This window comes from Lissotriton helveticus, chromosome 6 (assembly GCF_964261635.1).
Source record: "Lissotriton helveticus chromosome 6, aLisHel1.1, whole genome shotgun sequence".
In the NCBI taxonomy this organism is placed as follows: Eukaryota; Metazoa; Chordata; class Amphibia; order Caudata; family Salamandridae; genus Lissotriton; species Lissotriton helveticus.
In genome coordinates this window covers 1,361,657,593-1,361,682,494 of record NC_136067.1, presented here as the reverse complement: position 1 = coordinate 1,361,682,494, position 24,902 = coordinate 1,361,657,593, and the positions used below count along the sequence as shown (strand labels likewise).

Here is a 24,902-nt window from a genome sequence, read left to right as displayed (position 1 = left end):
AATCTGTAATTTTAAAATTAGATTGTCTGGATAATCCCTCATTTGAGCTTGGTTTTAGTCCCAGAGATGTCACCTGCTTGAAGTCAGTGAAATCTCCAGGTAGAAAACCCTTGGCCAGAACAATTCACTGCTCAAGTAATTCTGGAGGGGTCGTAACTAGAATTACCAGTGTCCTCAGTATTAAAGAGGCACACTTTGTAAGGTTCTTGGAGTTAAAAGCATGCAAAGCACCCAAAAACGTTTATTTCTCGTTACACAGAGTGCATATAAGGACTAGGACTACTGAACAGGATTTTGAAAAATACTAAATTGATTAGTCCAACAACTAGACTTTAAACTGTTTAATTATACATCACTTTTTAAAGAAAGAAAAAGTAAAAGCACACCTTTGCACTTAAATAACAAAATAATGCAACTTAAAATCAGTAATTTTGAACAAATAATTGAGGTTTTGAATCTCAACAGTAAATGATTAGCCGGGGAGAATGTCCACTAATTGTACAACTGCAGAAGATCCATTTCTTCATCCTTTCCCACACAAGCTAGTTTCTATCTTCAAACTGCGATTTGTTCTTTAAAAGGTAGGCCGCTAAAAATTCGATGGGATTCGGAGGCCTGTGGAAAGATGGAAATCAATATTAAAAACAGAAAACACAGCTAGCCTTTATCGTACACACATTTGAAAGGCGACCTTTAGCCCACCATGTTGAAGTTTCTTTAAAAAGACTAGCACACCTAGGCCTGTCTCTTCTTCAGTCAGGCTGGATCCAAACCCAGTGGGAGAGGAGGAACAAACCAGAACTGGTTTAGGGGGTGGACAAAAGACTTACCTCCACGGACAGGCTGGCACTAAGCATACATGTGGACCCCTCAGATCTCTCCTCAGAACATTCCAATACCTCAGAATAATTAGAAGGAGGACTGCTCTGCTGTCTAAAGACTCCGAAGGAAGACTGGACCTGCTTGCCTTGAACCCAGGACCCCAGTAGTGACTCAAAGGATTAGCTGTCTGACCTCCTGGGCACAACAAGCTTTCAGAGTTCTCTTACTCTCGCTGCAACTGCCCAGCTGACCTATTCCAACTGGACCTGCACCAGACCATGCTGCTGGCCTTTGTTGGGAGTCTTAACCCCCACAAGTGGTACCCCAAAGTCAACTGGCTGGTTGGTATACTCCTCCTGTTTACAAACTGAAAGAAGTTGGACTTAGAAACTTTTTACCAACTTTCTAATGGAAGAACTGACAGCCATCAAAGTCAAATTACTGTCAGGCTCAACTTGCTGGGATGCCCTGCTGAAAGAGATCAGATTTCTAGAAAAGTTTTACGTCAGATCGCAAAGGGCTTCATCTGCTCAGACAGCGAGTCGAATCTGATAGACATTGAGGTAATTCCTGGGCACAGACTCCACCCACTCCAGGTTTTCCCACCTTCGAAGACAACCGCACCGGCACCCCGCTGACATCGAGCCCCGCCAACAACTCGTCAACAACCACTTTTTCTCCATAAAAGTTTTTAAGTGAGAAGGCAAACTTTCCGTCGGGACGAACATGGTCTCTGTATCTGACCAGCAAGCCATGACGGTTGGCCTTATCTTCTGACTCTGACCACGTATAGCGCAACCTGATACTCATGGTTGGTGCTTTGTGCTTTTTGGCTCCATTTTTTATTCAAACTGTAAAAATTCATCTCTCTGGTTCTACCGATTATATTTTTGTTGTTTTGTGTCATTTCACTTATAAAAATGTACTCTATTTTTCTATATTGTTTTGAGATTTTTTTGGGGTTCCTACTGTTCGAGTACTGCATAAATGCTTCACACATTGTCTCCAAGTTAAGCCTGCCCGGTCTGTGGCATAGCTTCTAGGGGGTTGAGCTCAGGTTAATTTGGTGGGTTTACTGTTTTACTCTGACAAGGAAGGTGGCTATTATTAGAGGCACGTCCTCGCCCCCTCAATTAAAAAAACAAAACAATTTACAATCTTTTTACAGGATACATAATCACTATGCGGATGGTGCTACTAAAGTGAAAGCCTCACCTTGTGTAAAGAAATGGCACAGAACTGAGTGTCCTAACAGTGTCTGTTCGCTACAGCCTTCAGGAAGTACTGTTTGGTGAAGGTGTCTGTTCCTCTATGCTGCTACACGCAGATATCAACCAGGGGTACTGCTGCACAGAATGGTGAATAACTTGCCATGCTTCCTTTAGAGTTGACTGTGACTATCGCTGTGAGAAGTCTCCCTGCTTTCACATGGCAGAATGTAAATGTCACAGGAACCCACCCGGAGAGTTCCTGTTTTGAGACTGGGAACCTTTTACGTGGAATTAAAAGAGAAACTAGCAATTTGTTTGACTTTCCAAAGTGTTTTGTCTGTTCAAATATATTTTGAAACATCACTGTAACACTTTCTCTGATGCATCAGATGGGTTTTGAAAAAAGCTTTGAGAACAATAGGGTCGCTGAGACACCTCTCTGTAAAACTTTTGGTATAAATCAAGGATAAAGTTCTTAGTACAACTTTAGCCTTAGTGAGCAGCAGGTAAGGATCTGTGATTGTTAATTCTTGAATCTCACTCTCCTTGCAGAAGTGATACCCAATAATATAGTGGTCTTTTATCGAAGCTGGTTTCTACCCTGATTGAGTAAGAAATAAAAACTAGGGTAAAATCAGGTGGGTTTGAATGAGAAACAGATGGACTACTTTCAAAGAACACCATGCACAGAATCTCTTCTATTTTAGGCTTTGTTGGTAAACAGTGTGCTGGCTTGCGTTACAATATTTCTACAATCCTCTGGAATGTCTGTATTGTGAAACTCATATTCAGGAGCCAGAATGATAGCCTAAGGGATCCTGGGTTGTGGTGTAAAATCTGCCTTACATAAAAAAAAAAGTGCTCTGGGATTTCTTTATCTCCTCTCTGTGGCCTGCAAACCAATGTCTTCAGCTTTGGGGAGGCCAAATAAGCATGTCAGTGTGTTGTCTGGCACTTTACATTTGTTATATAATCTGGGCACCACTGCTGCGGGGGTGGGGTCTCCCTCAGTTTAACACCATATTGCAATAGGTGATCTATGAGCAGAGTTGTTTAACTTAAAGTCGGAAAGGAAACAGTAATTTTCACTGATCATTAGAAGCAAGTCGAATCTCTTGGCTTCTCTCTAGACCATTGTGTGAAACAATGATGTAATTTGCTAGAGATTCTACCATATGAGATGTAGGCGGTTCTTCTGTAGTGAGGATATAGTCATCCCATTCGTCCCCTCTAAGCCTCGATGATTCGGTAGTTCCTCTTGCTTTATGTCCGCGTATTGGTCGTAGTCAGACGAGTCTATTTGCATGTGTCTATGTGGCATATCAATGAACTACTGAAATTGCGTGGGGTCAAAGGTGGTTCTGATTGTTTGGGAGCTTATGGCCTATGTACTGATTCTTGTGGCAACCGAGGAGGGTTTGACGAATGAGCCAGTCTGTTGGATAGGTTGGGGAGGAGGTGTCATAGCCTAGCATATGGGGCAGGGATTTTATGGGGTGCACAGGTACCATCATCTTGGGGTCATTCTCTATGGTCCTCATAGACCGCCTCATATAGGTTACAGTGACGATCACAGACTGAACACTTTTACACCCACTTGTGACTGGTAGCACAGGCAATTTGGTAGCAAGACTCTGAATCTTATCATGAGTAATACCCATCATCTTGATCTTTATCCTTATTCTGAAGCTTTATTTTTTTACCTGCCCCGGACTATAGGCAACAATATAGGGGACACTGAAATCCAAGTAATCTTCTGCGTCCCATTTCTGGGCCCTTAGAAGGAGGGAGGGGTATTTTAGGTTACCAGTATAGTCCTGTTGACTCCTTTTATTTTTGGGACTTAGAGTCTTTAGTCATCAGGTCTGTTGTCGACAGTGTCTTCATCATCAAACTCAGACAGTGAGATTGTTGTTGGACTCTTAGTTTGTGATGCGGTCGTCAACCAGGTAGTGGTGAAGTGCTGCTTTGCCTGTTTCTCTACTGTACTATGAGCTGCAGTAGGTCAAGGGTTATAAGACGTGTGTGTAAACTGTACCGTTGACAATACCACAGCAGTTGATGATGGCGCCAAGTTCACCTTTTTTATTTGAGGAAGATGAGGCATAGTTGCCCCCAACTTCACCTTTGCTCCTTGTCAGAAGAGGACCTAACAGATTTCTTGTGAGCACTCTTATGAAGTTTTACCTGGGACTCAAATGAGGAGTCGTCTTTTGAATGAATTTTGGATATGGAAAAATAAGACTTCTCTGTTTGCCACTTTGGCTCCTTAGTCTCTCGAGAGAGGAGAATTTGATCCAGACTCTTCATCTATGAAGGGGTTGTCAGCAGCCTTATTTTCCTGTTGCTACCTCAGGAGTTTTCCCTCATAGCTATTGAAAGGTTTTGTAGAAAATGTTATGCAAGTTTTGCAGAATTTTGCCTTGTGGTCTGGCTAGAGGAAACAAATGCAAATTTTGAGCAGGTCATTGGTCAGGCTCACGAAATCTGAGGTGAGATTCTGAAGTTTAAGTTGTTTCTAATCTGGTGAATGTGTTACTAAAGTGATAACTTTCTTGGGCCTTTCAGGAGGTAGCGCCTTTTACTACAATTTTAAAGTTACCGTCAGACTCTCCTCTCGCAAGCAGGTAATTACTACCTCATAAACAGGGAATGATTCAAACATGCACATCTATTAAAGAGCCAATCCTGGAGAAAAAGATTTCTCCAGCTTTGGTACACTAGATTTCCTTTTAACATCAGACACAAACCATTGATCTAAGACAAGTAATAATGTAAGGAACTGAAACATCACCTTATCTTCTAACTATATTGGTTTACTTCAAAAGGTGTTAATAAAACCATAAAACAAACTGTACATTAGACAAACACTCCAGATTACAAAAATCAATAAACAGTTCCTAAAAAGCCTGAATAAGCAGGATGAAAGTCATACCCATCTCTCCGAGCAAACATACTAAACAGATGGAAAAGTATAATTTCCTAGTTAGGGCAGCAAAAAGAAAAGGTTTTCACAAAACAAATCTTTCAGCAAATATAAACAGATTTTTTTAGGACAATCAATCCACTTACAAATCCACCCATCCCAGCAGTTAGTGTATTATTTGTATATTTCTTTAGCAAAACAAGTGCTTAAAGGAAACTTTCAGCTACCTAACAATCTACAAGCCTCTTTAATGGATATGTCATTTGATGGCTGAAGTCTTTTTGGTGAAAAAGGTACAATCTGAATTGGACAGCTCTAAGGTAAGTAGAGCCAAGACACACTCCCCTCAGTCTGGTGATCACCGCCAAGCAGTATCTATACCAATTAAAACAAGCATTTACAATGCAACGGTTTCGCCTTTGGAAAAGTTAGAGCTATTGGCAATGTAAATGACAATGCCATTTATTTATCGGTTTTCAAAACCAACACATAAATACAAATTTTGTCATTTACAATGCCAATAACTCAAACTTTTCCAAAGGCAAAACCGTTGCATTGTAAATGCTTGTTAGCAAATGGTGTCGACAGAACGCTTTTTTTGTCTTATCGTTGACGTCATAGAGCAGTTTGAGTCAGGTCGGATAAAAGAAGTCACATTTAGACACGAAGAGTGAAGCTTTTCAAGTGAAAATATGTTTAAAGGAAGGGGTCGAGCCCGGCGCATGCAGATGAATTCAGCAAGGCAGCCAGCGCTGAAACATGCCAGCAAGTTTAAAATAACAGATTGGTGAATGTCATAAGAGACATGCATAACAGTCACAGATGCTGTGTGCCCTGTAGTGCATTCTGTTAAAAACCTTGTAAAGTACTCTGAAGACAGTTTTATGCAAGACCACAAAAATAAACTTTTCAGAATACATGTGGACATCCAAATGAGGCTTTCAATTAACTCCAGCAGAGGCTGTGTATAAGCATTCAATGATTCTCAAAATTCTATCACCACTTAAGACCACTCCGGGTTCCAGTCCCACTAAATCTAAAGCCCATGTCACGGGTCGTCATGAGGCTTGTATTGCTGTCCTATAGCTTCTCTCACATGAAGGCCTTACTGATGAGCAGGACAGCAGTCACGGACCTTCCTGATGGGTTTGAGAAGAGGGGTGAGGTCAATATTGAGAATGAGACAGGCAAGAAAGAAGGAACTGCTGCGGGGTCAGCAAGTGCTCTATATACACTCATTCAGCTCGGAGTGGCAGGTGGACAGCATCAGTGGTGAAAAACCAACCAAAGGTTTAGACGGAACAAAAACATTATAGATAAACAGGAGAGCGAAATTCTACAGCGAGAAAAATCAGAACTTTGGCTCACAAACCGTTAATAGGAGGGGATACAATATCCAGTAGATCCGGAGCATCCAAAGTGGGCATAAAGCATGAAAAATAGGAAACACTTGAGCGTACTTCCCCAAACAGTAGGTTGGGAGCTACTGGTAGCTCTCCTGCTGCAGCTAAATAGCTCTCCTGTGTGCAGCTCAATATACTAAATAGAAACTTTTGCTTGGTTGAATGTATGTATACAAAAATTCGAAGGGAAAAAAAAAGCTCATACTCGAGACGAAAATGTGTGCGTTTTCAGAATCCACACGCTGATATTTTGAGAAAAATGGCTGAATTTCCAAAATATATTTAAAGGTTATATTTCAATGAGAAACTATGTTTCATTTTTTAAAAAACGTTGCTAACATTAGGACCTGGTTATGACTACGTATTAAACATGTAAAGGAATTGCACATTGACCAAGTTTTTTTTGTGGCAACCGTGCATGACAAACTGAGCTAATCTCTACTGGTAATCTTCTCTATGGTAGCCACTAATGTAAACTGTAGCAACAATGTAGTGACACCAATTAGGATTTTAGATAAATGTCCTTTAATGGATAAACCAGAATACATCCAGCCGGATTGAAAGCTAAATCATAACGCCAGCACAACTGATACAGATAGAATACCCAGATCCCATTAGAATACTATGACACATACAGAATACTAAAACTTCTAAAACTCTAAGAATATAATTAATTAAATATAACTTATTAGCTACTACATAAACCTGTCTGATGCGGTCACTATCACAACACTAAAAGCATGAGAAGCACATGATCATTTTCATTGACCGTAATTAGCTCTTATTATGGAAAAGGTTGCAGACCCCTACACAAGTAAGGGCATCAGGGGACCTGGAAGATAATATGTGCCACTGGATGTACTTGGCGGTCTGATGAAAACAGAAACAATACAGGAGACAAGTAAGAGAAAGACGGCTGGAGGGTGGACGCAGTACACTGTCATACTGAAATATAATTCAACAATCTTGACGGGGGGGGGGGGGGTTCAAGCTCCTGGGTTATCCCAGCTTAGCTCACTACTACAGTAACGCTCTTTGCTTTCACTATAATTAACAGCTTACATAGTTGCCGCGTGCAGTTGCAGAGCACCATCTTTCACTACTTTAACCATCCTGTATTCACCCTCCCATTCACCCCAGGTCTCACCACTCGCACCGAGCTGAAGCCGCTCAGTACTAGATTCTTGAGCAGTTCGCATCCGATGCCACCTGCTCCCACCACCAGCAACCGGGCTTCGCCCACAGCCTTTGCCAGGTCCGCTCTTATTGCTCCAACCAGCGCCATCAGAACACTGTGTGTGAGGGAAGAGAGGGGCGGGGTTTCACAAACAACCAATCACTCTGAAAACAACGAAGCGCGCGGTAAGAGAAAGGAAAGAGGACCAGAAACTAGAAAGGGCGGAGATTCCAAAAGTGACCAATCCGGCGAGAAGAAAGCGTGGTAGTTCCGAAATGTAGCACCGACGCACAGGGTTGAGCTTCAACGTTGACCAATGAAAACTCCAGAGACCTGGTATACGCAGGCGCACGATGCGGAGGAAGCTCACCTACTGAGAGAGCTGCTCTTCCGGAAGAAACGCCAATCAGAAACGTAAAGGGCGGAGTCTGTAGTACAATGCAATAAGCCAATAATAATTTATATATTGGGACGCAGGCGCAAATGTGAAAACTCGGACACATTCAGAGCCGTGCTGTGCTGTGTATTGTTGGCGTGCAGTAGTGGTAAAAGAGAAGTTTCCTACCTATAAGGAAGGAAACGTTTAATTCTATTAAGGACGCGAATGCGAGGATTATTCTCTTTACGTTTTATTAACAGCAGTTTCAAGCACCTACGAGGACACGGGGGGCGGGAGAGGACACGGACGGCGGGAGGGGGGCGGGAGAGGACACGAACGGCGGGAGGGGGGCGGGAGAGGACACGAACGGCGGGAGGGGGGCGGGAGAGGACACGGACGGCGGGAGGGGGGCGGGAGAGGACACGGACGGCGGGAGGGGGGCGGGAGAGGACACGGACGGCGGGAGAGGACACGAACGGCGGGAGAGGACACGAACGGCGGGAGGGGGGCGGGAAACGTGCACAGGACAGCGAGGGGGGGGGGGGGAGGATCACGGCGCACGCACATTTCTAAACAAAATGCTCCTTACCTGATCGCCTCGTGGGAACTCGAATCCTGCAGCCAACTCCAACAACAAACACTTAGCAAAAGAAGAAAACAGGCGGACTCCAAAAAAAAAAAATAACACCCACCCACCACCGTGATGACGAACAGAAGTGGGTGGAGAGGGAAAAAATGTAGGGAACGCCCCCAAATCTGGTCCGGCCTTGACGGACAGATCTCTGTTCCAATGGCTAGCCTCCATTTATGGAGCTAGCCAATGGAACAGAGGGCGGGACTAAGAGTACACTGTAGAGACATTAGATTTCTCCTGGGCGGAGCTAGGAGCTCCGGCCCCAGGCGAAACCTAAAAAGGAGGCCACAGGAATGCATCGCAATTCAACTTTCATTCTGGCAAATGTGTTTGGGGTGGCCCAGTTGGAGACTGGATCCCTCCCTTTGGGAGAAGTTAATCTGTCCTTGAAGTGAAGTGCATGGCTGAAACGTGGTGCGTGGATAGGGCTGGCAGCTGAATTACTGAGTTATTGTTTGGGAAAAGGGGGTTTTCAGAAGGGGTGGGAGCAGGCACAGGTGAAAGCTTCTTGGGTCTAATTGAGCCACCTTCTGTCCATGGCATGTCTGTCCCATCGAAATCGCCTCTCTACAGCAGCAGCGTTACCGGGATGGTGTTTCTCTGTAATTGCTCTTTAACCTTAGCTTTGATCTGAAAGGCCACCACCATCCAATTACCGCTGTGACTTTCGGACGTCCTAATTCTCTTGTCGCCTGCTCAGCGTGACGTGACTACGGCACACTTTGGCACCTGGGGAGTGCATGCAGAGCCATCAGCAGGGTCTGCAACCTCGAGGCGAGGGACTGTGCTCGGGACCCTACAGACAATACTAGCCCAGCCTTGCCGCACCCTATGCATCCCCCTGAGGCTGAAATTAAACCACGCTGCTGCGTGCTGCGCAAAATGTCTTCACGTACGCGACGGTTTATTTTGAGGCGCGGCGGCGGGAGTAACTTTAAAAGTACCCTGTGCTGTTGGGAAATGTACTGTCTGCCGAAGGGGCCCCTGGAGCACCCCGCAATGCAGGGGCTGCGGGGGCCTTTGTTACGCCCCTGCAAACACGCAGAGCACTGCGGCGGTACCTGAACCCGCCTCTCGAGCCCCTCTCGCAGTTAGACCTGTTGTGTTTATGTACTTGTGTCCACTACGGGACACCTTATCAGATGTGCTTGTTTGTGTCCCTGCGAGGACACTGTACCAGGAGTGATGTCATCAGCTGGTAACTGTCAGAAGTGACAGTTCCCAGCTGATCCCGAATCTGCCTGCAGCTGAGCTCCGGCGCTTTGTAGGAGCATGCGTGTTGACTCGAAATAAAGGAATTGCCTTTCAACTTATGTGTAATTCTTAACAAAACTGGCGACGACGAGTCAACACGGAACCCACTAAAAAAATAAGGACAAAGTATATGAAGCATCGACGCTACCCGTCTAAATGCTACTTGTGGCTTTATGAAAGGAAAAATAACCAGCCAGGCATAAGGAAAAAAAACAAGGGAACCTACAATATAGGAAAGCCTAGCGATCAGAGAAATCGTAGAGAAGAATGCCATCGTTCAAAAGTGAGTAATAAGTGCTCTCAAAGAATAAAAGAAAAGAAAGAGCAATCATAAATGTATGGCATGTGCATGAGCAACTGAAAACAGAAAGTAACCAAATATAAATCGCTCGAGGCGAGTGAATTTCAACCAGCACTGGAGCTGTGTGCTTTACGAGTGAAATCTGACTGAATATTGCATATTCGTTAATGGACTAAATGCGCGATTGTACTGTGATATTTTATAAAAGAACATAACAGCTTGAGGTACGTTAGGCAATATAGATAAAAACGTTACCAACGGCATTTTGCAACCGTCATCCTTCAACGGCACTCTGAGGAATTGTAGACACCGTCAGTCGGCTTTCACGTCATCGCGTCACACGTGATTGACGTCGGCGGCCATTTTGGATGTGAAATAAACTAACCCTAATATAAAGATTGCGGTTCAGCCCTTGAATAAAAAAACTATATCAGGAAAAAAAAAACTCGCGCAAAGACGGCGCGGACAGTGCGCACGTCAGTTACAGAACTATAAGGCAAGGATTCACCGGAATCAGCTAACGGAGGAACTGATGGTATTGGAAAAATTAAATAAAATAAAAATACTTATATTTGAAAGTTAAAGCAGCGCATGGTTACTAATTTTGCAAGGAAGAAAGTATCATTACAAAGCAAACTTGAGCTTCTACTTGAACATTTTCAGAGTTTAAGCATTGTCCATTGTACATAACAGCAGCTATATTTACACACAAACGGATATAAAGCAGGAAATACTATGAGTGACATGGCAACTGGTTGTATATGGAACCTATCACCCCCTGAGTCATTTCTGCGCGCAGGCAGTGTACCAGTGTTAAAATGGGAAGAGTGGAGGGAATATTTCCTAAACTACATTTCCACGCTTGAAGAAGATGCAGAATTAAAACCTGAAAAGAAATATAAAATGTTAATGCATAACTTAGGGGCAGGAGGAATTAAAGTTTATAATTCAATAAACAAAAAAATAAGAGGAGAAAATGAGGGTGATGCATTCTCCAACGCTATTGACGACCTAAACGCTTATTACAAACCGACCGTGTGTGTTGGGGTAGACAGGTATAAGTTTTTCCATAGGAAACAAGGAAAGGAAGAGTCTATAGACGATTATGTATCAGCACTAAAAGACCTAGAAATAAATTGTCGATTTGGACAACTTCACGATAAATTGATAAGGGATCAAATCGTAATGCAAGGGTCAAATGGAAACATTCAAGATAATCTATGGGCAAAGGGAGAGTACCCTCTGCAGAACATAATAGATATAGCGAGGAAGGCTGAACTCACGGGACGATGCGCCAAAGCGGTGCTAAAGGAAGATAAAGTAAAGAAGGCAGGTGAGAGCGTCAGCAAGGTGTCTGATCAAAAAGATTGGAAAGTTAGTAAGCCGAATGTGAAACCTAAAGACCCCAAACAAACTTACAGGAGGAATGAGACACGGAGTAGGGGATATTGTTACCGATGCCTCAGCACCACTCACATGGCGTATGACTTTAAGTGCCCTGCCCGTGAGGCAAAATGCACATACTGTGGTCTAGTTGGACATTTTAACAAAGCTTGCAATAGGAGAAGACCCCAACGTATAGAAGCAGTGGAAGATGAAAATGAAGAGTTAAATGATGAGGATGACGAAGACATCAACATGTACATTCTCAACATAGACGATGAACAGGAGGAAGACAATGGACCCAAATTAAAAGCTAACACTGAAATCAATGAAATTGAAGGTCCATGCATTGCAAATTTGTGGGAATGCTCCACTGGGATAACGAAGAAGGAATGGTTGGAAGAACAGGATAAAGACAAAGACATCGGAATGATAATACGAATGATCAAAGAAGGTTGGTCAAGCAAAAACAAGTTAAATGATCAAGCTAAATCCTTCTGGGAAGTAAAAGACGAGTTATCAATAGAAGAAGGAGTACTTATGAGAAGCGGAAGATATGTACCGCCGACGGCCATCAGGGAGAACATTTTGAAAATATGCCATGAGGGACACCTGGGCATTGCTAAAATCAAAAGCAGAGTGAAGAACATGTATTGGTGGCCAGGTGTCAGCCTGGATGTGGAAAGGAAGGTTAGAGGTTGTAAGTTGTGCGTGGACTCTGACAAGGCACAGGTAACATTCAAACCACCTCTGCATCCAATACAGTGCCCATCTATGCCATGGGAAGGAATTGGGATTGACATAATGGGACCTATACTCAATGACAATGAACAACTATACATAATTGTCATTATCGACCACTACACCAAATGGCCCGAAGTAAGAATCACTAAGAAGGCTGACTCACAGCACGTGGTACAATTCTTAGAGGACACTTTCACACGTGAAGGACTACCCAAATGGGTGGTGAGTGACAACGATGTTCAATTTACCTCAGGATTGTTTAAAAAGTACATGGTGAAACACAACATTGAACACAAAACAACTTCTCTTTACCATCCTGCTGGCAATGGGGCCGTAGAGACATTTAATAGGATCCTCAAAGGTATAATTCAGATTGCAAACTCTAACCATCTTAACTGGACAAAAGATGTAATGAAAACTGTGTGGGCCTACAGAATAACGCCGTGTGAGTCTACAGGTCACAGCCCATTCGAACTCATGCGCGGTCGGACTCCACTCACAAAGGACAATGTGGGCTGGGTCAAGGCTGCGCGAAGGGTACACTGGTCTTCTAAGATGGTGGAAGAAAGACTGACTCAAGCACAATCTAGGAGGAAGTGTGTCTACGACAAAAAACACGGATGCAACGAGGTAGCAATCAAGGCAGGACATGCGGTGAAGGAAAAAGGAAGTGGACACATCATCAAGGGTCAAGACATATACACCAAACCCCGTACCGTTCGGGAAGTGTACTGCAATTCCGCACGCCTTAATGACGGAAAGGTCTGGCATTTCTCAGCATTGTCTGCCCACGAACATCCGGGAAACGAGGTAGAGGACAACACACGTGTTGATGCTACCAAGGAGCAGCCTAGTACGCAGAAGGGAGGTCTGGCAAAACAATATTTATCAGACACTAATTCGGACATTGAACTTCCTACAACCCAGGTGGAGAATGGTGATAATGACATGCACGTGGACACCCAACCAGAGGACCACACAACCTTTACATCCAGTCCTGTGGCCACAAGGCGCAGGTTGCCTGCCATCCCAGTGCTTGACCTGACACAACCTATGGATAGAAGCAGGGCTGGTAGACTGTTAGGACCGCCTGCCAAACTTAAAGACTATATATGTGGTTAGCGGAGCATTACGCTCATCCTGGTTTTTGTTGGTTTCAGTTCTCGCTATAGGAGGGGGATGTGTTGTGTTTATGTACTTGTGTCCACTACGGGACACCTTATCAGATGTGCTTGTTTGTGTCCCTGAGAGGACACTGTACCAGGAGTGATGTCATCAGCTGGTAACTGTCAGAAGTGACAGTTCCCAGCTGATCGCGAATCTGCCTGCAGCTGAGCTCCGGCGCTTTGTAGGAGCATGCGTGTTGACTCGAAATAAAGGAATTACCTTTCAATTTATGTGTAATTCTTAACAAGACCTCACATGCCTTACCCTCAACTTACCGCCTCCTGCTTCCACGCAGAGCACTGCGGCGGTACCTGAACCCGCCTATCCTGTCCTCTCGCTGGGCTTCTGAAGGGATGAAAGTCCGGTGCTGGTCCATGCAGCGCGCCGTGGTGACAGGCTGGTTAACAGCCACAATCACTGGTAGTAACGCTGCCGCTGCTGCAGCGGAAGTTTCAAATTCAGAGGACTTAGTGCGCATGCGTGAAATGACACGCATGCGCACGAAAAAAGGCAGAGCTCAACTGGTAATGGTGTTAACGCTGCCACGGGAGCTTCAAAATGAATGACAAGCATTTACAATGCAACGGTTTCGCCTTTGGAAATGTTAAAGCTATTTGCAATGTAAATGACAATGAATATGCTACTTACCAGTATGCATCTGTTCTTGGCATGTAGGGCTGCTAACATTCATATCTTAGCATTAGATCGCCGCCTAGTGTTGGGCTCGGATGATTGCACATTGTTGTCCTGGAAGAGTCTTCGAAGTATCCTGAGATAGGTGGCTCCTCCCCTGGACTACAGTGCGCATGGGCATCGGCTCCATCCCCAGATTGTTTTTCGCCATTGTGGCAGAAGATGGAGTGAAAAGTGTAAAGGATGTCCATGCTAATGAATAAATACAATAGTATATCTGCAGCTGCGACAGGCACCGGGGAGGAGGGCGGGCGATATGAATGTTAGCAGCCCTACATGCCAAGAACAGATGCATACTGGTAAGTAGCATATTCAGTTCGAGGCATGTGGGCTGCTAAATTCATATCTTAGCATAGAATACATAGCAGTCCCTCCATCAGCGGCGGTTGCCCGTGCCAGCTGCAGAAACCTGAAAAAGTGTCTTCAGAACAGCCTGTCCTACAGCAGCTTGCTGCTTGGAATGCACATCAACACAGTAGTGTTTAGTAAAGGTGTGTGGTGTAACCCACGTGGCTGCTCTGCAAATATCCTCTAAAGGAATGTTCCCTAGGAAAGCCATGGATGCCCCCAGTTTGCGTGTGGAGTGCGCTCTGGGGGGTATTGTTAAAGTGCGCTTGGCTTTTTGATAACATATCTGGATGCATTTAACAATCCATCTGGCTATCCCTGCTTTGGAAATCGGGTTGCCTTTGTGTTGTGGTGCGAAGGCAACAAAGAGTTGTTTTGTTTTTCTAAAGGGTTGTGTTCTGTCTATGTAGTACATCAACGCCCTCCGTACATCTAAGGTATGGAGCATTCTTTCCGCCACCGTTTGCGGGTTTTGAAAGAATGCTGGTAAGTCAATAGTTTGGTTTAGATGAAACTGTGACACCACCTTCGGAAGGAATTTGGGGTTAGTGCGTAGCACTACCCTATTTGGATGGATTTGAATGAATGGCTCTTGGATTGTGAGCGCCTGCAGCTCACTGACACGCCTCAGAGACGTAATAGCTACAAGGAAAGCTACTTTCCACGTAAGGAACTGGAGTTCACACGAGTGCAGTGGCTCAAATGGCGGTCCCATCAGTCTGGTGAGAACGACATTGAGGTTCCACACCGGAGCTGGCGGTGTTCTTGGGGGAATGACTCGTTTCAGACCTTCAAGGAAGGCTTTAATGGCAGGCACCCTGAAGACAGAGAGGTGCTGCCTGTTCTGGAGATAAGCCGCTATGGCGGATAGATGTATCCGAATGGAAGTGTACGCTAGATTGCACTTGTAAAGATGCAACAGATAGCAGATGATGTTGGGGATAGATGCATCTAGTGGGTTGATGTCATTGGCTGTACAGTAAATGACAAAACGCTTCCACTTTGCAGCATAGCATGCTCTAGTAGTTGGTTTCCTCGCCTCCTTGATGATGTGCATGCACTCCGGAGGTAGGTTAAGGTATCCAAACTCTAGGACTTCAGGAGCCAGATCGCCAGGTTGAGCTGTTGTGGATCTGGATGCTGAATGTCTCCATGGTTCTGCGTCAAAAGACTGGGCGTGAGGCGCAGTCTTTGATGCGGCACCACTGAGAGTTCGAGGAACGTGGTGTACCAAGCCTGGCGCGCCCACGTTGGAGCAACCAGGATGAGAGTCATCTCGTGCTGCCTTAGCTTTCTTGCGACCAGCGGTATTAGAGGGGCTGGCGGAAAAGCGTACGCAAATTTGCCTGACCAGTTCATCCATATCGCATTCCCCTGCGACTGTGGGTGAGGGAACCTGGCGGCAAAGAGTTGGCATTTTGCGTTCTCTGCTGTGGCAAACAGGTCTATCTCCGGATGACCCCACTGCTGGAAGTACGGGTGGAGAACAGATGGGTGTATCTCCCACTCGTGCATTTGATGGCTGTATCTGCTGAGCAGATCCGCCATCTGATTGTCCTTTCCTGGGAGGTGTTCTGCCATGAGGAAAATGTTCCTCTGAATGGCCCACTTCCACATGCTCTGAGCCAGATGAGACAGCTGTGGCGAGTGGGTGCCTCCCTGCTTTTGAATGTAGTACATCGCGGTCATGTTGTCCGTCCGGACTAGCACGACTTTGTTGCACAGATGTACAATGAAGGACTTGAGCGCCATGAAGATTGCCATCAGTTCCAGATAGTTGATGTGCATCTTTTGTTGCTGCGTCGTCCATAGTCCCTGCACTGTGTAAGTGAGCACATGAGCTCCCCATCCCTGGAGAGATGCGTCCGTTGTCAGGACAATCTGCGGCACGGGCTCTTGGAACAGTCGGCCCTTGCAAAGGTTGTGTGGAGTCCACCAATGCAGAGAGTCGTATGCCCGACTGGTAACCAACACTAGGTCTGTCAATTGCCCACGAGCCTGTGTCCACTGATTCGCTAAGCACTCCTGGAGCGGGCGCATATGTAGCCGTGCGTGAGGGACTATGAAGATGCAGGAGGCCATCATGCCTATCAATTGCATGAACACTCTCGCTGGAAGCGTGTGTTGTGGCCTGAACTTTTGGATCAGAGCCTGCATGCTGTCTATCCTGACTTGGTTTGGCTGAGCCATGGCCGTCAGGGTGTTGATCGTTGCACCTAGGAACTGCCGGACATGCGCCGGCTGAAGATGCGATTTTGGGTAGTTCAGAGAGAAACCCAGATCGTGAAGAAGGTGAATTGTAGTCGACATGTCTGCGGCGCACTGTTGCTCTGACTTGGCTTGCACGAGCCAGTCGTCTAGGTAGGGGTAGACATGGATGTTCTGCCTCCTGAGGTGCGCCGCTACTGTCGCCAGACACTTGGTGAACACCCTCGGGGCTGTTGTGACTCCGAAGGGTAGGACTTTGAACTGGTAGTGCCTGCCTTGAATAGTGAACCTGAGGTATTTCCTGTGTGACGGGTGTAGTGGAATGTGGAAATAAGCATCCTTGAGATCTAAGGTTGCTAAGAAGTCTCCCTGGTTTAGCAAGGGAAGAATCTGTTGCAGTGTAAGCATGTGGAAATGTTCTGATAGTATGTACAGGTTGAGGGGACGTAGATCTAGAATGGGCCTGAGAGATCCGTCCTTCTTTGGAATAAGGAAGTACAGGGAATATACCCCCGTGCCTTCCTCCCCCACCGGCACGAGCTCGATTGCTCCCTTTTGCAGCATCACCACTACTTCCTGCTGCAATAAGAGCAAGTGCTCTGCGGACATAGGCCGTTGCCTTGGCGGGATGTTGGGTGGAGTGGACTTCAACTCTAGGCAATAACCATACTGGACCAGTTGTCGCACCCACCTGTCTGTGGTGATGTTTCTCCAGACGGGCAGGAACTGCTGCAGTCTCCCCCCGACAGGTGTTAGGTGGTCGGGGGGCAGTGACAGAGAGTCACTGTTTGCTGGGAGTAGAGGTGCGGGAGCTGTTGTTTCCTCTGCCGCGACCTCTGTTGCTGTTATTCCTGTAACCTCCCTTGTTCTGTTTAATGAATGAGGATTGTGCCCCACCTTTTGCGAACTGGGATTGTTGACCCATCTGTCCTCTGGTGACTCCACGTGCACCTGAGCGACGAAAATTGCTGCCACGAAACTGTGGTGACTGTAGGGCCCCCATAGACTTAGCAGTTTCTGTGTCTTTCTTTATTTTCTCTAGGGTGGTGTCAACATCCGGACCAAACAGACTATCAGGATTGACTGGCTGATTAAGAATTGTTGTCTGAATATCCGGTTTAAACCCTGAGATGCGGAGCCACGCTTGTCGTCTCAGCATAACGCTAGTGTTGATAGCTCTAGCAGCTGTGTCCGCAGCGTCAAGTGCACACTTGATGGCTGCGTTTGAGATTAGCTTCCCTTCCTCAATAAGCAGTTTGGTGCCCTCTTGGAACTGTGGAGGCAGGTGTTGTACAATCTGTTCTAGGGTGTCGTAGTGCGCCCTATCATAACGCGCCAAGAGCGCCTGTGTATTGGCGATGCGCCAAAAGTTTGATGCCTGTGCAGCTACTCTTTTGCCCCCTGCCTCTAGCACTTTGGATTCCTTATCCGGGGGAGGAGCTTCACCCGTAGTCTGGGAGTTGGCACGTTTCCTGGCATTGGCGACCACAAGAGAGTCCAGTGGCAATTGTCCCCGAATGTATGCGGGGTCTCCAGGAGCAGGTCTGTACTTTTTTTCAATGCGAGGGTTGACCACTCTCGCTCTCGTAGGCTCCTTAAATATGTCCCCAGCATGCTTGAGGACTCCTTTAAGCATAGGCAGTGTCTTTACTGTCCTTTCAGAGACTGAAAAAGTGTCGAAAAGGAAGTCTTCCTCAACAGGGTCGGCATGCATGTCCACATCGTGATTGGCTGCCGCCCTTTCGAGTAGTGCATGAAAGCCTGCTGAATCCTCAGTCGGGGATGCCCGTGCATTAAAAGGCTGCGGGTCCTGCCCCGCACCCTGGGTGTTCTGGTCACCAGTGTCATCATATGAATCCGGTTGCACATCAGGTTCATTGATTGGGAAATTGTACTGCTCGTCCTCATCATACCCCTCACCCGCAGAGTGTTCTGGGGAGGGAGTAGGGCTCCGTCTAGGAGGAGGCTGGATTGGTTCCGTGAGGCCTGAGGCGTCAAGGGGCACTCTCTTCTTCTTTAGTGGGATGACATAGGGGTCCACTGGCTCTGAAGTGATTTTCCTCTTATAGAGGGTCAGTTTGCCTGTGTCAGCGTCGATGAAATGCTCCGAATCGTCCTCGGATTCGAGTACCTGACGTGGAAGTGGGCCAGTCGGTGAAGAAATCACCTGTTTCGGTGCCGATTTGGTTGAAAATGCTTTTGGCGCCTCCTTCGGCGGCAAAATAAAGAGAAGTTTCCCAGACGGCTTCTCCGGAGTGTCTTTTCGCGGCTGCGTTGACGGTATCGGAGCCGACGGGGCAAAGGCCTTCTCCCTGATTCTTTTCAGTGATTCGGCTATGGGGGACGGCACACTCACAGTTTGTGTCGGCGCTGACGAGGATGGTCTGATTTTCCCCTCGGATCCGACGTCCTTGTGGGCCTTGTGCGCTTTGGGCGCGGATCCTGTCTTTACCGCCTCCGATTCCTGCGTTCGGGGCACAGACTTCTTTCCGTGTGCCTGCGTAGCCTCCTTGGAGCCGACTTTGGCGGGTTTTGACGGCGTCGTAGCCGCTGACCCGTGCCGACCATCTTTCTTGGAGGACCCCTCCTCTGGCGTCGGTTTCGATTTCGCAGCATCGGAATCGACGGACTTCTTCGACTTCTGCGGACCGGAGGTCGACGGAGTCGATGGGGTAGCGGGCACGGTCGCTTTCACCGGCACGGTAGCCATCTTAGGGACACTCGAGTCCTTAACTTTCGGTTTCGTTTTCGGGTCGGCCATTTTAGGTGTTGTCGATCCCGATGGTTTCGGTTTCGAAACAGTCTGCCCAGCAAGTAAGTCCGTGGCCGGGCCCGAAGGCGGGGCTGTGGCTTGCGGCAACGGGTCCTGGGTAAGGCCGACAGGCGATCCCGTGTCCCGGTCGGTATCCTCGTAACCTTCGGGGCAGAGCTCGTCCCCTGAGCTGTCTGCCGCGGCCCCATAAATCTCATCGTCGTCTCCTACCTCGTCGACGTATTCAAGGCCTTGACCCGCGACTCCGTCGTCGTCTCCCGGATCCGCCTCGACCTCCGTCTCGGGTGGGGAGATTTGGAGATGATGACCCTGGTCCTCTTCGTCTTGGTCGCCGAAGATGTTCTCCGGATCCGGGGCCGCTTGTCTAGCTTCCATGCGCATCGCGCGCCGAAGCTTGAGAGTCTTTTTTGAGCGGAATTGTGCACACAACTTGCACTTGCCGTCGTCGTGGTCAGGCGAAAGGCATTTGTTACACACGGGGTGTAGATCGATGTGTGGGTACTTGGACCCACAGAGCGGGCAGTACTTAAACGGGCTCCGCTCCATGGCCGAAAAGGCTTGCAGTCGTGTCGCGATGAGAAGGCCTCAAAGTTCCGAGAGCGAAGAAAACTCCGCTTATTCCGGCTCCAAGAGACGGAAGACTCGAGACCGTGCGCAGACAATACCGACGCAAGAAAATCGAGGCCTTTTGGCCGCTAAAAGTTAGTTTTTCTTGGTTCCGACAGTAAGACGTCGAGACCACATCCGAACCCAATGGCGGAAAAAAACAATCTGGGGATGGAGCCGATGCCCATGCGCACTGTAGTCCAGGGGAGGAGCCACCTATCTCAGGATACTTCGAAGACTCTTCCAGGACAACAATGTGCAATCATCCGAGCCCAACACTAGGCGGCGATCTAATGCTAAGATATGAATTTAGCAGCCCACATGCCTCGAACTGCCATTTATTTATCTGTTTTCAAAACCAACACATAAATACAAATGTTGTCATTTACAATGCCAATAGCTCAAACTTTTCCAAAGGCGAAACCGTTGCATTGTAAATGCTTGTTGCTTATTGTGACACTCTTGATAGGGATTAGGTCTAAGCAAACCGGCCTTCGTTCTGCTCCAATCTGAACAACCCCTCTGTATGGGAACACAAGCAACCACGGGTCAGCTGTAGCAAAGCTGGGCCTCGCCAGTGTTTCCCCATGGATTGAGGCACAGCAAGGCTCATTAACACCCACCTATGTACCGATGAGCAGGTGCCGGTTATAATACCTGCAACGGGTGACAGCACTCCAGGTGCCCTGTAACCCTGCCCTGGATCAGCGGACAGTAAGACATGCTTGTGGTTCGGTGAGATTAGACCCTTTAATATTAGCCCATGGACCCAAGCACATTAGGGTTCTGCGATTCCTGTCCATGAAACGGAGGACAAGGGAAACTGCATGATACCTGCCACTGGACAGAGTACAGCGAACACTGTATAATACCGCGTGTGGACCAGGGGGCAGGACAAATGACTGCCTGTAGACAGGAGCACAACATGTTATGCAGTATTCAGCCATGGGTCACAAAGCAGGGGGTCTGCAATGCCTGCCAGCTGCTATATCACCTGCCCAGGACACTGACACAGTAGGGACCCTGCCATTACATGTGCTAGGACTAGAAGAGATGGTGCCCTGCACCACCTGTCTGGACTGATGCTAGCAGAGAACCCAGTACAACAGGGGATCCAGCACAGAGGTCTTACCTTCCACTGGCTCTGCTGACAGCAGCACGGAGGGCCGCAGAGGCGACCAGCTTCCCCAGCCAAGAAAGGCAGAGCGAAGTCTGCAGTGTGGGAGCCGGACCCTCGCCAGCTGCCCAGCGCAGGAATTAACCCCTCTCCAGGACAAGCTCTTTGGTGAGCAGCTCTGGATTATCAGCTCGAGTCTGGAAGGATCAAAATGTAGCCTGAAGGCACGAGAGGCAGGAAGAGCTGCATACCAAATAATGCAAAAACACGTTGCAGCACCGAGACCCACGTAAAGGGCTGCAGCAGTACCCAGTCCCACATTCCATAGGATCCATAGGCCTGTCAGAGCACGTCCAGTCCCACAGAATCGGGTCTTTGGCCTCCTCTAACGCTGTAACACGCCCGGGCGGAAGAACTGAAGCACCAGGTTGTATATCACAACCACATCCATCCCAAACCCACAAACCACAGCAAAGCACGAATGCCTTCAAATCAACCTCACAAATAGGCGTCAAGCCCTAAACGCAAACCAACAGTGGACAGCTCCTCCAACTCATGGTTTAAGGACAACACGGCTGTATCCCAACCTCACAAACTCCAGTGGCAGTATGAAGAGTGTCGCACAAACCGTAAGCCATATCAACTGTAAAGTATTTATGTTCCCGCAACCTGACGCCGTGCTCAGTGCTTCAAATGGGAAAATAGAAGTGCAGGTACTCCATATCAGAGTACCTACTTGTTTCTGAGAAGTGCCGATATTCTCTCTGAAAATAAAAAAAATGCCGGCACTGCGGTCCGGACAGTACCGGCTTATTTAAAGCACTGGCCCATACTACAAGTGCAGCACACCCTGCAACAAATTAAAGAACAGTGTTTAGGACACTCCCATTGCACCAACATTTCAATCCAAAATCCGCCGCTCATCGTCTCAGGATGTCCGTGCTTCATCCTGCTCCAACCTGGCTATCTAAACACTGATCATGCCCCACAAACACAGTTCAGGATCGTCACGGGCAACATGGCTTCGCATCCACCAGAGTACAGCACAGCTGCCAGCCAGGGCCATGCCGCACACAGAATGAATATCCTGCATCTTTAACAGTGGCCACACGTTGGCCCTGTGCTCCTAGCCAAGTAACCTGACAGTCGCCTGCACAGCGTGGGGCATTGCAGGGATCTGAAATCTAAACACGTACTGGTCATCCTGTCCCTCAGGAAAGCAGCTTCACTCATGACACTCTGAATTCGAAGTAAAAAAGAGAGGTTTCCCCAAAAAGAGCAACGTCTCAAGGAACTAGACAATAGAGTCAACGGGGACAGTGTTTACCTCTCTCCAGCCGAGCAGGTTCGCACAGCGCCGCCATCTTCACCAGTAGCCGTAGAGATGAACTGTCAGGAAATGACGCGCTCAACGAGACAGGGAGGAGGCGCCGCAACTAAAGAAGGACTTAAAGGCCCCCACTATCCCACAGCTAAAGCGCCACTGTGTGTTTTCTCTTGCCAGACCGCACCAGACAGCCTTGTGGGAAGGGTGGTTGCTGGCGTTGGCAGGAGGGGGGGGGGGGGACACGGACGGCGGGAGGGGGCGGGAGAGGACACGGACGGCGGGAGGGGGCGGGAGAGGACACGGACGGCGGGAGGGGGGCAATAGAGAGGACACGAACGGCGGGAGGGGGGCGGGAGAGGACACGAACGGCGGGAGGGGGGCGGGAGAGGACACGGACGGCGGGAGGGGGCGGGAGAGGACACGGACGGCGGGAAACGTGCACAGGACAGCGAGGGGGGGGGCGGAAAGGCACACGGAGGGGGCGGGAATGTACATCGCATCTGAAATCACTTTCAGTGAAAGGGGAGGGAACGGGAAACAACGTAACTCCGCCCAGGGAAAAAAATCGAGGGAATGCCCACGAATCTGGTCCGTGAATGACGGACAGATCTCTGTTCCAATGGCTAGCCTCCATTTATGGAGCTAGCCAATGGGACAGGGGGGCGTATTCCATTTTCCTTACTGGAAATCAAGAGATTTCTCTGGAGGCGGAGCTAAGAGCTCCGCCCTCCAGCGAAACCTAAAAAGGTTTAGAGGCTATTCTAGAGGGCTAGTGTATAGGAAAAGACAGTCTCCCCAACCAGTAAAGCAGTCACCCCGGTCCTTTCATGAATGTGGACATGGATCTGGCAGATAGCAGGATGGTCAGCAGGGACATTAGTCCTCCAATTCAACATCCTCTACAGCAACAGCTACCGGACGGCTTGAGTTTTCCCTTATTGGAGCATTCCCACCGCGTTTTGGGGTGGGTGGGGGGGGGGGGGGGGGGGGGGGGGAGGGGTGCCTGAATCCAGCACATATTCCCAGAGTGGCAATCCATCACATCTCACAGATGAGTCTTGAAAATTATTTAGCACTATTTCCTACCTTTTCCTTTAACGCCACAAACATTTCCCCACACACATTATGGCATTTCAGAAGAAAACCTGTTCATTCTTCGTCAAGTTGTGCATGCTTTACACACCAAGAGTGCTATCGAGGGGGGGTACTAGACTTGGAAAGAGGTTTTTTCTTGTGCCGATAAAGGACGGGGGAATTCTAGCCTATTTGGACTTTGGACCTCTGGTTGTCTTCCTGCAGAAGATAAATTCAAAATGCTCATGTTGAACCAGATTCGGTCTGCTCTTGGCCCGGGCAACTAGATAGTGTCCTTGGACCTGTGGGAAATCTATTTTCATGTGCCTGTCCTACAGTCCTGCAGAGTTAATCTGTGATTCAGGGTAGCACAGGAGCATTTTCAGTTTGCTGGGTCCCCTTTGGCTTTACCAGTACCCCTCATGTGTTAACAAAAAAAGATTGCTGTGTTCACTGCCCACCTACGGAGCTATCCCTACCCAAACGACTGGCTGTTGGAAGAATGTTTCCCACAGTAGGTAATAGACCGCCTCCACACTACACAGAAACCCCAGATATCATTGAGGTTCACTATCACCGAGACAATTCTGACTTTTTTTTTTTTTTTACAGAGGATCTTGTTCCCTGGAGCTGCACTAGAGACAGTGGAGTTCAAGGCCTTCCCTTCACCACAACAAATCCAGGAGGTTTGAGCTATGATCCAGATGTTTCAGCCTCGGTCCTGGATCACACTTAGAGCAACTCTGAATCTTCTTGGCCTTTTAGCGCCTCCAGAACCCTTGTCAGCTATGCCAGATGACATATGCGGACTCTACAATAGATCTGTAATTCCAATGGGTCCAGCAACAAGGATATCTATTATATTTGTTATGTTCAGAGGACTTTTCTTAACATTTAAAATGGTCCCAATTAAGGAATTAGCACACTGGTATTAGGGGTGGCACTTATATGAAGCTCTGCTTTATCACTTCAAGACTCGTATGAGCAAGCATAGAGCTTCACGAGCTACATAGGGATACCAGTGAGCATTGATGGAAGAAAGTTACAGGATCCAGTTTGGCGCCTGTGGAATATTCCAAGATGAAGAATCTGCATTTGGAGAGAGCTTTCACAATAAAGAGCGTTACCGCAGGTAAATAAATTGTTCATCTAGTTACTTTATGCAGAACTCATTGAATGTAATTGGTAGAAATGCCTCTCCCGAATCCTCAGGAAGCTAGGAAGCTCTTCCTGAGACAACCCAAAATTGGCAGATTGAGGTGTTTGATTCTGATACTGTTAATTACTTTGGGAGCATGAAGTTATGTTGTTTTTGGTTCGTTAACGCAACAACCAAATATAACTCAGACATAACA

The 24,902-nt window shown here is 47.4% G+C and overlaps 1 protein-coding gene across 5 annotated transcripts in view; it reads right to left on the bottom strand.

Annotated features, from left to right (window-relative positions):
- Positions 1-326: 326 nt before the first annotated feature.
- Positions 327-24,902, bottom strand: part of DPY30 (dpy-30 histone methyltransferase complex regulatory subunit) — a 159,425-nt gene continuing 134,849 nt past the window's right edge. For all 5 annotated transcript variants that reach the window (XM_078649097.1, XM_078649094.1, XM_078649095.1 and 2 more), the window contains one exon: positions 327-615. In XM_078649097.1, coding sequence (XP_078505223.1) covers positions 543-615 — 73 coding nt within the window. In that variant the 3' untranslated portion in view covers positions 327-542. The remainder of the gene's footprint in view (positions 616-24,902) is intronic.